The following is a 12,397-nucleotide window of genomic DNA, read 5'->3' as shown; positions in this document are numbered from 1 at the left end:
AATAACAATTTTTTCTCTCTAGTTAACTAAGAAACAAAGTCCTTATACAACTATAATAGAAATATAAAATAAAAAGAAAAATTAACCTAAATAATCGCACACATATCCCAAATGAAAATAATAAAAAAGGGAAGTTATGGTGGTAGAAATCATGATTTAATATCTTCTTGAACTTATAACTTTCTAGTCCCTCATTGTATCCAAAACACATAATTATAAGACGGAAAATAAATGTGTTTCAAATTCAACTACCTATATGTACCCTAGAAATCAAAGCTTAGTAGATATACCATTTATAAGTGATAATGCAATGTTCCTAACCTAACCCTTTATTCAAAGAGGACAAAAGAAAGTGAAAAAAAACCAAACAGAGTAAAAGAATACAGTTCATAATCTTGGAAAGCCAAAGAATAATTGGTATACCTATATATACTGTTTCACTTTTTTTATTGTATGGTCTAAATAAAGGAAGAAGTGAGGGTGATTAGTGATCTTTATGTGAAACATGCAATGATGTTATAGTTCTTTATCTCCTGAATATGATTATGAACGTGCCACACCTTGTTATATTTTATGCAACATTCTTTTAATGAAAAAGTTAAAAAAGATAAGATGGTTGTTTGCAATTTGGTAATCACATTCTTAAAGATATGATCTTTAATTTCTAATGATGTGATCCTAGAAAACTAATGAATTATTTTAGTGATATGTCACTATTAATCTGAACATTAGCAAATAGGTTTAAATAAAGTTGACAAACACAGTCAAATTGTTGTATAACACCCATTTTTAGAAATACTAAAAAATATTCGAAATAAAGAAAACTATTATAGAAAAATTTTATTGTATATGCATGGACCAGACGACAAAAAAAGTGTAAAGAAAAGAACTAGGAGGTGCTATTTGATTTAGAGGTAAAGCAAGTAGCTTTTATTTTTCCTTTCCACAAAGCTACCTGGCTTCAAGAAATAAATAAGTAGCTCAAAGAAAGTAATTACATCACTTTTATCACTATTCACGTCATTATTTAACCCCTTTGAGATATTTAAAACAAAAAAGAATATCTTTATTTCTTGTACTTGTATTAAAAATTAGGCAAGGGATGCTATCATCAAAACATGCATTTGCGAATGATTACGGTCTAAAGTTTGACTTCATTCTTAAATTTGATATTATTTTATCTTATTGTTATTTTTAATTATTTTAATTATTTTTACTTTTTTAATCGTTCTCTACTCGAAAATCTATCTGAAAAAGTCTATCTATCCTTCTAAGAATAGGAATAAAATCGCGCACATGTTACCCTTCCCAAACTCTACTCCAGTAACTAATTGTTTTTGTTGCTGCAGTTGGTGGTGGTCAAAAATCCACATCCGACGTTGGCATTATTGTAAAAAGAACAAACTCCAAGCCTAAATTGTAAACCCTTTGGTAATATAAACCCGACATTAGTCCTCCATACTTCTTTCTATCTTCTTCTGTCAGTCGCATCTCCCGGCGACTGTCTCCTCCTCTCCATTTTTCCTTTCTCTTTTTCCTCACCGAGATATTTTCCCTATAAACAAAACACCGTAAAAATCATCTCCTCTAATTTCCTATTTTCCCCATTTTTCCAAATGGGTTCTTTCCTCTGTTTCTCTGTCATTGTTCTTTTCCTTGTTTTTCAGCCATGTTTTTCCAAGAAAGTTTACATTGTTCACATGAAAAACCACCAAATACCTTCTTCTTTTGCTACACACCATGATTGGTACAATGCTCAGCTCCAATCCTTGTCCTCTTCTTCAACCTCTGACGAATCATCACTTCTTTACTCTTACGACACTGCTTATTCTGGCTTTGCTGCTTCTCTTGACCCACATGAAGCTGAACTACTCCGTCAATCTGATGATGTTGTTGGAGTTTACGAGGATACTGTTTATACACTTCATACAACAAGGACTCCTGAGTTTCTGGGGCTGAATAATGAGCTCGGTCTTTGGGCTGGTCACAGTCCGCAGGAACTCAACAACGCTGCTCAGGATGTTGTTATCGGAGTTCTCGACACCGGTGTTTGGCCGGAGTCGAAGAGCTTTAACGATTTCGGTATGCCCAATGTGCCGTCGAGGTGGAAAGGTGAATGTGAATCGGGTCCTGATTTCGATCCGAAAGTACATTGCAACAAAAAGTTAATCGGTGCTCGATTTTTCTCCAAAGGTTACCAAATGTCGGCTTCTGGTTCATTTACGAACCAACCTAGACAGCCGGAGTCACCTCGGGACCAGGACGGTCATGGGACTCACACATCCAGTACCGCCGCTGGTGCACCGGTGGCGAACGCTAGCCTTCTCGGTTACGCTAGCGGGGTCGCGCGTGGTATGGCACCGCGAGCGCGTGTAGCTACGTACAAGGTGTGCTGGCCTACTGGTTGTTTTGGTTCTGATATTCTAGCTGGTATGGAACGTGCTATTTTAGATGGCGTTGATGTACTTTCTTTATCTTTGGGTGGTGGATCGGGTCCTTATTATCATGATACAATTGCTATTGGTGCTTTCTCTGCTATGGAAAAAGGAATTGTTGTTTCCTGTTCAGCTGGAAATAGCGGTCCAGCCAAAGCTTCACTTGCAAATACAGCTCCTTGGATTATGACCGTTGGTGCTGGTACCATAGATCGTGATTTCCCTGCTTTTGCTACTTTAGGTAACGGGAAAAAGATTACCGGAGTTTCGTTGTACAGTGGAAAAGGAATGGGTAAAAAGGTAGTTCCCTTAGTTTACAGCACAGATAGTAGTGCAAGTCTTTGTTTGCCGGGTTCACTTGACCCGAAAATAGTCCGTGGGAAAATAGTGTTATGTGATAGAGGGACAAATGCGAGAGTAGAAAAGGGTTTAGTAGTGAAAGAAGCTGGTGGGGTTGGGATGATATTGGCGAACACGGCGGAGAGCGGCGAGGAATTGGTGGCGGATAGTCATTTGTTACCGGCGGTAGCTGTAGGGAGGAAATTGGGTGATTTTATAAGGCAGTATGTGAAGAGTGAGAAGAATCCGGCCGCCGTGCTCAGCTTTGGTGGGACGGTGGTGAATGTGAAACCGTCGCCGGTGGTGGCTGCGTTTAGTTCAAGAGGGCCCAATACTGTAACTCCACAGATTTTGAAGCCCGATGTTATTGGGCCTGGAGTTAATATTTTGGCTGCTTGGTCTGAAGCTATTGGGCCCACTGGGCTTGAAAAGGATACTAGAAGAACTAAGTTCAACATCATGTCTGGTAAGTATTACCAACAACGGCTAGTTTTTGTCATAATCTTTTTATTTATGCTTAGATTAATTATGGCCTTAATTATATTTTTATTAGATCTTGCAATTATTAATACTAATCGTACACACTTGAAAGGAAAAAGAGGAACATGTTTAATTAGTGCGTAGTGATCTGGAGCACATGCCTAAAGTTTAGAGGGGTTCACATGTGTTGCATTGATAAGTTAATCCTAAATTACATTAGTTATAATTAAATATTAATGCGCTTCCAAGAAAAAGTTGACTAAATTTATCATATATTTCCAAATTTGTTTTGAAAAATATGATTTTGGTGAAGTTTGGCTTGAAGATGAAAATGTGTTTGGACATCAATTTTCAAAACATATTTCCCAAATTTATTTTGGAAAAACATGAAACATTTCTTATACCCACAAGTTTAAAAAACTATCACAAATATCCAACGGTACCATTATCAATAACATTCATTATATTATCTCAAACCATAATCCTGAATATAAATAAATTTGGCACAATATTATCATTTTTATAATTAACTATATGATACACTATTAGATGATCGAGAATACGAAGCAACATCGTTTCAAAATAATAAATGAAAAATGGTGGACTCTTTTATAAAATACAAAAGTTTGGAATAATTTTTAAAAAATATAATAATGATATTTTGACCCAAAACCAACATGTAGTCAAAATCTATGACCAAACATGTGTTTGCCAAATAAAACCCAAATTTATTTTGACAAAATATATGGCCAAACGGGGCTTAGTTGTATGATGTGTCGTGTGATATTAATAAAAGAACTGCCGAAGCCTATACCAAATTTATGGCTAAAATAGCAAGAAACGTCCCTTTAACAGGGACAGAAGAAATCCAAGAGGGGGCTCGCTGGTCTAGAGAAAAATTTATTAATTAATTTCAATAATACGCTGATGGTGTAAAAAATATTGACACCATCAATATATTGTAATATATCGTAAAAGTTTATTAATTTCACTTATTATAGACAATTATTTGAAGTTATCTTTATAGCTAACCCAATAGTGTAAAATTCATCCGTTGGAATGTGCAATATGATGTTTGTTTTCAGCTTTTGTGCAGTAGTGATTTTAAATAGGTATTACTTGGAGCTTTTGTGCGATGTGACAAAGTGCATGTCACAAGGTTAGAGTCATAATGAAGGCAAAAACATGATATTTAAGTGAAAAGTGATAGAGGGACGAGTTCATTGTCCGCACAAAAGCCTGATATTTAAGTTAAAAAAAATAGGTGACCAGCTTGATATTTAAGTGAAAAAGGATAGAAAGACGGGTTCATTATCCACCGAAAGTCGAACCTAACCTTTTGCCATGGCCTTTCTTGGTCATCAAAATAATTTAGGAGACTACCTAGGAAAAGTAGTATGGTCTGTCTTCCACTAGTGGGTCATAACCTTAATATCATCCCCCTTGCCCCGTTGAGTACTCTGGACCTATCTTAATCACTTCATTAGCTGGAAATAAGTTGATGAACTTTTTGAATCATTCTTGAAAATTCACAAATTCGAACCGTGGAAACAATCTATTACAGGAATGCAGTCTAAGTCTTCGTACAATAGACCCTGTGGTCCGGCCCTTATAGCAGGAGCCTACTGCACTGGGCTGACCTTTTTCTTTAAAATCTTACAGAGCTCAAAATTTGGACTTTGTACTGTTTCGTTACATTATTTGATCCTTTTTGTACGTCAAACTCTTTCAGGCACATCCATGTCCTGTCCTCATATCAGTGGCCTAGCTGCACTTCTGAAAGCAGCGCATCCCGAGTGGAGTCCAAGCGCGATCAAATCTGCACTTATGACGACTGCCTATGTTCACGACACCACCAACTCTCCTCTCCGTGACGCTGAAGGTGGCCAACTCTCCACTCCTTTCGCTCATGGATCAGGTCATGTTGATCCCCACAAGGCACTTTCCCCGGGTCTCATCTATGATATTACTCCAGAGGACTACATCAAATTCTTATGCTCCTTGGACTATGAGTTGAACCACATACAAGCCATTGTCAAGCGCCCGAATGTCACTTGTGCTAAGAAATTTGCAGATCCCGGGCAGATTAACTACCCTTCGTTCTCAGTTTTGTTTGGGAAATCAAGGGTTGTTCGTTACACCCGTGCAGTGACCAATGTAGCAGCTGCAGGATCCGTTTATGAGGTAGTCGTTGATGCTCCCCCATCCGTTCTGGTGACCGTGAAGCCATCAAAGCTTGTGTTCAAAAGGGTAGGAGAGAGGCTGCGCTACACCGTTACATTTGTGTCCAACAAGGGTGTTAACATGATGAGAAAGAGTGCATTTGGTTCCATTTCTTGGAATAATGCTCAAAACCAAGTTAGGAGTCCAGTCTCATATTCCTGGTCACAACTATTAGACTGAAAGGTTTTTCCCTTTAATCTAATGTTTTATGGGTTTTTGCTTTGATTTACCAACGAAATTGTGGTAATCAGATCTGCAATTGGGAAGTATTTTAGCAATTGAGTGATAGGGAGGATGAAGTTCCTCCAAAGTTTAGCTTTTCTTTCCAAGTAAAATCATGCAATGCAATTATAGTCTTGCTATCTATGTCTGTGATGTAAAATAAGAGTGGTTTTCTAATTTAACTGAATACTTTTGCAGTTCGTAATTGATTACTGAAACATTGTTTCTCAGCTGGTCTTTGACCTTCCTAAGAAGTTAATGTAATGAAAAAAAGTCAGTGAAACATAGTGTTCAAATTTTTATCTTCTTAAGTGAAATTTCATATTAGTAACATAAGGAAACCTTCATATTAGTAACTACATTATTTCAGATGTGTTCCTTCACAATTGTAACTACTCTAATAATAATATTGGTAACCGTTAGCTGCTTCAAAAGTTACAAATACATTTATATAAAGGTTTTTAGGAAAATGATACTGTATATACATACATATATTATTTCTGTACGTTATATACAAAAAAAAATATGTAAATTTTATACACTTTTGCTAAGTTGTTATCCTTGTGGTGTTCAATTCCAACTTCTAAATGTTCTTATTCCTATTGGGGCGAGTTTTTGTAGAAGAAATTAAAGCGTGCAACTTTGATTTCAGAGTAGGTATTGTATCCTGGGAATAGACTTTCCCAATAACCATTTGCAAAAGTGTGAGAGAAATTACTATTCCAAAGATAGTTTCCTATAAACACCTTGTCTGCTCAATCATTCCATATTTTGTGTTAAGATTATTTTGAATATTTCTACAAGTTTATGGGCCTCGGATCATAACCACAGATGGACAGGGCCAACAGATTAAATGAAGAGGAACAAGTAAAATAAACTCATTTCTCGAAAAGTTTTAGCATAAATTAAAACTTAAGCGGGTAACATGACATACATGATGGACGGCGGGGTCAAGAGAAGGATAGCTTCTAAAGAAGGAAGGACATAACACCTTAGATGAATTCCACATTAGAATGAAAGAAAAAAGTTAAGATCTTTATAAGACATAACACGAATTCATATTGTATGCACATTCATAGGGTCGACATGGCAACAAGGATGCACATTCATAGGGTCGACATGGCAACAAGGATGCACATTCATAGGGTCGACATGGCAACAAGGATGCACATTCATAGGGTCGACATGGCAACAAGGAACAAATCTATAAAGTTTGTTGGGCCAAAACGAACAGTAGTACCAACTTTCTGGTAGAAATGACACCAGCTAGCTACCCTAGTGGACTGCTATTAAGGATTTTAGCAAGTGCATCCTCAATTCAGTTTTTTGGTTCAATTTTTTGGGACAAAAGTGTCCTGAAATGAAGATATTTAGTTTAAAATTTCAGGACAAGATAAGTACTGGCTAATCTCTAAATAGCATTCCTGAAAATGGCTATATGTGCACTTGCACGTATTCATCACGATCCAAGTATTGATCCATTATTCACTACCACTCGAAAGAGAGGAATTTTCAGAGCTTGATGAGCAGTTGCATCATGCATGACCAAAAGGCAAGATTTATTTAGCAACTGAATTTTACACTAACTACTTGTGTTAGGAAAAAAGAAAGTCAACAGTAATTATTGCATGAGAACCAAGCTTTTATATAGGAATTATTGCATGATTTAATAGTACAACTAGCAACAAAGGTAGCAAGGACAGAAACAAGACTTTTTACAACAACAACTACAATTTAACTTTGGACATTTAGGATAAGAACATGTACATGGACTACAAGAGCAGCTTAAGCAAGAAGGGCCATTTTAAGCTACAGCAGCAACAACAACTCCATCTGCAGCAGACAGGCTTGCTGCAGCAATTAGACGGTGGACACGAGAAACATTGACACTTAGGTATTGAGCAACAGCAACTGACAGATGAGCAGCAGTTACATAAATTACAGTTACAGCAGTCTGGCATCTTTATATGAGAACACCGGCACCAGCAACAAATCCACGAGAGATTGAAACATGACGAGCCACTACAATGTTAAAGAAAAGTTTGTCACTAGGAGAAGCCACAAACGTTGATTAAACTCATTCAATACATTTAATTGTAGAAGGGGAGCCTTGGCGCAACTGGTAAAGTTGATGCCATGTGACCAGGAGGTCACGGGTTCGAGCCGTGGAAACAGCCTCTTGCACAAATACAGGGTAAGGCTGCATCCAATAGACACTTGTGGTCCGTCCCTTCCCCGGACCCCGTGCATAGCGGGAGCTTAGTGTACCGGGCTGCCCTTTAATACATTTAATTGTACAGAAGCTCCTGAAAACCAAATAAGTGAGTCTCATATGACCCTAATGAGATGAGCAGTAAATATGTTTAGTGGTTGCGAGACACTTATACATGTAACCTCTTAATTGACATTCTCCTTGAAGAAAGATCAATGATGCTTTATCAGAACTCAGATTACTAGGCTTACAAATCATTTGCTTGAACACAAATTTCACGAACGCAACAGTGCAGACGGAGTTAAAAACTTGGGTTTTTAGTGTAATCTTTTTTTTCCCAGTAAGAAATGCCTATGAAGGCTAGGTTCAAACAGCTGGTCTATTACCAGCACACGAATATATCAAGGTCTGTCGAAACCAAAACAGCTTCCTCCTTTTTTTGTGCTTATAAAAAAACAAAACACTTCCTCCTGGAAAGACCTTATTGCCAAAACTAAGTTTAATGAAGCTTGTGAGTTAGCAAGAGCACAATCCACAAAAATATGAACCAGTGGCCACTGAAGTGGAATTGCCACTAACTTTGGTTAGTATTTCCTATTTATTCTTCTAGCTTATGCGCCACCAATAAAGTACTTGTTCCTAACAGTATGCTAATTTTTCGGTGATTCCTCCACGTCGAAGCACAGTTGCAACTAACGTTGGTTACTATTTACCTTCTATTCTTCTAGCTCTGAATAGATTCTGCACAATATTTTGCAAGTAGCATAACACGATGCTAAACTTTTATCTAGAAGAAACCTAAGAATATTTCATAGTCATGTATAAGAAGTTTCTGATGTTTAAGTTTCCGTCCTTTCATGCAGTTAATGTCAAACTAATCACTCGCTATCTCTTTAATTTGTATATGAATCTCACTCTAATATATCAATATAGAATCTTGAACGGTAATCATAAGCTTAAAACTTAGCATACCAGAGCCGTTTCCAAAAGCAACAGGATCTACGACTCTTCTTTATTCTGAAATGAGGATTAAAAGGCAATGAGAAAGTGTAAAATTTAAGACTGCAATTACACTTAAAAAGTTCTGTAGAAATGACTGTTGAATACTTTCTTACGTTGGTATAAGAGGATCTGAATGTTCCAATACAAAATCTGTCACCCTGCCAAATGGTCAAACATCATTCAATACAGAGGTACCACCTTAATGGAACATGCATAAACTCATTGCACATGACTTCAGTAGTACAGAGCATGTGGAAATAAATGCACATGTCGAAAATATGCTCACTACATACTCTTTACAGGATCGAGAAGAAGGTTGAAGGCCTTCAATGGATTTCAGTTCTTCCTGCTCATAAGAATTGAATTGAGATGAGACAAGAACAAAGTGAAAATAACTTCGTATATAAATATCTAAAGCAAGTCTTTGTATCATTGAATATACTGCACGTTCATCACAGCAAAGTACAATCAAGTTAACTGTAAAATATCCAATATATTCTTCTCTGGTTATAAATTGTATAACATCAAGAAGCAACACACTACAGTTGTCATTAATCTTAAGTTTCAATCAAATTCAATTAAGCTTCTCCTTATATCGCAACAATGAAACTAATGTCATTCTTTTCAAGATTATATGCATGTTTAATTCAAGGTTATTCAGCAACAGATAATTGTTAAACCGCGAGGTAAGCTTCTCCAATTTCTATAGGTAAAAATGATAAGCAACCCGCTTAGACTGCTAAGCCTGACGCAGTATGAAGGGACGGAGTTAGCCTTGAAGATATGGGTTTGGCTGACCAAAGTAACTTTGGTTCAAATTCTCTGTCTTAGGAAAACCATTTAATATATACAAATTATCAATTTAGAACCCAATAACTTAAAAGAACTAGAATTCCAAACTCATAAGCTTCAAATCCTGCCTCCGCCTCTGGCTAGATGGGCCCACCAAATGTAAGAGGACGGAAAAACATAAGTACGGAACCGGTTAAATACATGAGATTCCAAAGATTCAATGTTGTGCAGTAAGCATGTGCAAGTTGTACAAATTCTAGTGGATGTAAATTCATTTGATATGTTGACTCTGGAAAACATACATGAGCAACTAAACAGGGAAAATATTGGTTTGCATTCAACTTAACCAAAGCTTAAGTTAATCCTCCAGCAGCAAGCACTCAAAACTTGTAAAACAAATGGGTTGGAAGAAAGTCTAAGCACCCTATTTTAGACAATCTTGTATCATTTTGTTCACTTTAATTAATTACTTACTTCAATTAGCATGTCAGATGCTATGTCTTCTCAAAATTTTATGGCAGTAATTAATTGAAGTGGTCTACTCCTTCTATATTAATCTGCACAGACTTCAACCTAAAATAGTTCAAATTAGCACATGGCAATAATTAAGCAAACATGGAATATTAGTAAATTACAGATATGCTCCTCAATTTGATATATCCCAACAAAGATTTAACTAAGGCTAATGTGAGATAACAATCAAATTAAACAAAGATTCAGCTCTTAACCCTCATTAGCAGGTAATCTACTGTCTTTCTTTTCTTCATCTCAATATCAAATATGAAAAAACTAAACACAGGGGCTAAGTAATAGATACTAATACAGAAAGACAACAACTTTAATGCTTAAATACAAATTTTATATGATGTGACAAAACATATTTTTACCTTAAAATAGTAGTCTAATGGTTACTTAGAACAACATTCTAAACTAGAAAACTGACCTCAAGAAAGCCAATTTCTCTTTCAAGCATCTGAACTTTGGCGAATTCGCGACGCTTTCCATATAAATCAGGATACTGAGGTGGTGATTTTGGGCGAGGTGGTGGCAAAGATGGCACTGAAGCAGTTCTTCTTGAACCAGCTCCTGCCATTTTTCTTTCTTTTTTCTTTCACCACCAAAAACCAACCCTGATTTCTACATATAAAATATAAGGGGTTTCTCCAATTTACCAAACAACTGAGAGTATCTAACAAATACAATGAACTTATTACTAAGTTCAGAGTTGCAAATGGGCAAACAACAAAGGACGCCAAAGACTAATAATATTGAAAGTTCGCAGTTTTGCAGTCTTGAGTAGTACTATAGTGGTTATAATGTCTTTGCTGACAGAAATAACAAATGAAAGTTTTTTTCTTTCTTTATTTTCACAAATGTATAACAAAAACAATAACAACAAACTCAATGGATTCCGAGGAAGTATAGTAGTTACGCAAATCTTAATCTTAGGAAGGCAAACAAATTATTTTCGTCGGACCCTGACTAATAAAAAAAAAAGAAGTAATGACAGCAAACAATAACAACAGCAAAATATTAAAAAAAATCGAAGACAACGATAGAAATTATATACACACAAAATGGGGCCTTGAGTAAGAGGCGGGCCAAAGAGTAAAAACATAAAAGAATAGGGGGAGTGAAATTAAGGAAGAAGGTGAAGAGAGGAGAGAAATTATTATTACTACTGACTACAGAGTTACTACTACTGACGCTTGGGATAATTAGGAGGGGGTGGGGGTGGGGGTGGGGGTGGGGATCCAAAGAAAGAGGCAGAAAAACAGGACCCCAAAACTAATGTGAAATAACAACAACCAATAAAGAGCAGCAGCTGCCAGTAGTGACAGAAGTATCAGTACAACAATCCATTCATTCACACAAACACATCACAATAGTAAGAGTAGTAATTATAGTAATGAAGAAAAAAGGCAGCCTGGCATATAAAGCTCATGCTACGCGCGAGGTCGGAGAAAGAATCGGACTACAATAGTTTATTAAATTATTGTACGCAATCTTAACTTGTATTTCTGCGTGAGTTTATTTTTATGGTTCGAACCCGTATCATTCTGGTCAAATGATAATAACTTTATCAGTTACGCCTCCTCCCCTTCAATTATATTCTCTCCGTTCATTTTTACTTGACACGTTTTGACTTTTCACATTCCTTAAGAAATAATAAATAAAGTGTATAATTTACCATGATACCCATATTAATTGATGCATATTTTATTAGATTTGAGAAAATGATTTGAAATGAGTAATAAATACTGTGGGTAAAATAGAAAAAAAAAATTATCTTCTCTTGATATGCGTAAAGTGACAATTAAAAATAAAAATATATTTTTAGCATACATGCCAAAAAGTGAACGGTTGGAGTAGTAATGAAGAAAAAAATGTACATATAAGGAGGATAGCAATGGGATAAATGCTCTTTCTATTTAATTTCATTTATATATCCTCATGCAAAGTTTCAAGTTTTCATTTAATGATATTAAAAACAGCCCCTAAGATTCTAATTTCTTTTTCAAGATTTCTTAGATATTATTTTGCTTTAAACAAATTGAAGAGTAAGAGAAGAGCTAAAAAGGGTGTAATAATTACTACTACAGTGATGAGTCTGTGAAGACAAATCCTCTTTTCTGGACAATGATAATAGAGAAAAAGAGGTACACAGAGTCTATGATGATGCTACTAGTAA

General features: G+C 36.0%; 2 protein-coding genes across 2 annotated transcripts; one reads left to right on the top strand and one right to left on the bottom strand.

Annotated features, from left to right (window-relative positions):
• The first annotated feature begins 1,463 nt into the window (after positions 1–1,463).
• On the top strand, positions 1,464–5,929 carry LOC107759898 (subtilisin-like protease SBT1.8). The gene is made up of 2 exons (XM_016577903.2): positions 1,464–3,240; positions 4,987–5,929. Exons 1-2 carry the CDS (start codon positions 1,617–1,619, stop codon positions 5,655–5,657), a joined length of 2,295 nt encoding a protein of 764 aa, XP_016433389.1. The 5' UTR covers positions 1,464–1,616; the 3' UTR covers positions 5,658–5,929.
• A 1,130-nt stretch (positions 5,930–7,059) lies between these two features.
• On the bottom strand, positions 7,060–11,426 carry LOC107759899 (guanine nucleotide-binding protein subunit gamma 3-like). Its single transcript, XM_016577904.2, has 5 exons — positions 10,649–11,426; positions 9,207–9,259; positions 9,027–9,071; positions 8,884–8,928; positions 7,060–7,721 (listed from the first exon to the last, which is right to left on the bottom strand). Exons 1-5 carry the CDS (start codon positions 10,796–10,798, stop codon positions 7,472–7,474), a joined length of 543 nt encoding a protein of 180 aa, XP_016433390.2. The 5' UTR covers positions 10,799–11,426; the 3' UTR covers positions 7,060–7,471.
• Positions 11,427–12,397: the final 971 nt, after the last annotated feature.

Source organism: Nicotiana tabacum, chromosome 2 (genome assembly GCF_000715075.1).
Source record: "Nicotiana tabacum cultivar K326 chromosome 2, ASM71507v2, whole genome shotgun sequence".
NCBI lineage: Eukaryota > Viridiplantae > Streptophyta > Magnoliopsida > Solanales > Solanaceae > Nicotiana > Nicotiana tabacum.
The sequence above is the reverse complement of the archived record's forward strand: the minus strand, read 5'-3'. Positions and strand labels throughout refer to the sequence as shown.

Bases quoted from the DNA above. Each gene is read 5' to 3' on its own strand.
- LOC107759898 (XM_016577903.2), top strand. From the start codon at position 1,617: ATGGGTTCTTTCCTCTGTTTCTCTGTCATTGTTCTTTTCCTTGTTTTT. The intron at 3,241-4,986 runs GTAAGTATTACC...AAACTCTTTCAG, and splicing joins TAAGTTCAACATCATGTCTG to GCACATCCATGTCCTGTCCT.
- LOC107759899 (XM_016577904.2), bottom strand. From the start codon at position 10,798: ATGGCAGGAGCTGGTTCAAGAAGAACTGCTTCAGTGCCATCTTTGCCA. The intron at 9,072-9,206 runs GTATGTAGTGAG...ACCATTTGGCAG, and splicing joins TCTTCTCGATCCTGTAAAGA to GGTGACAGATTTTGTATTGG. The intron at 8,929-9,026 runs GTAAGAAAGTAT...TCCTCATTTCAG, and splicing joins TCAGATCCTCTTATACCAAC to AATAAAGAAGAGTCGTAGAT.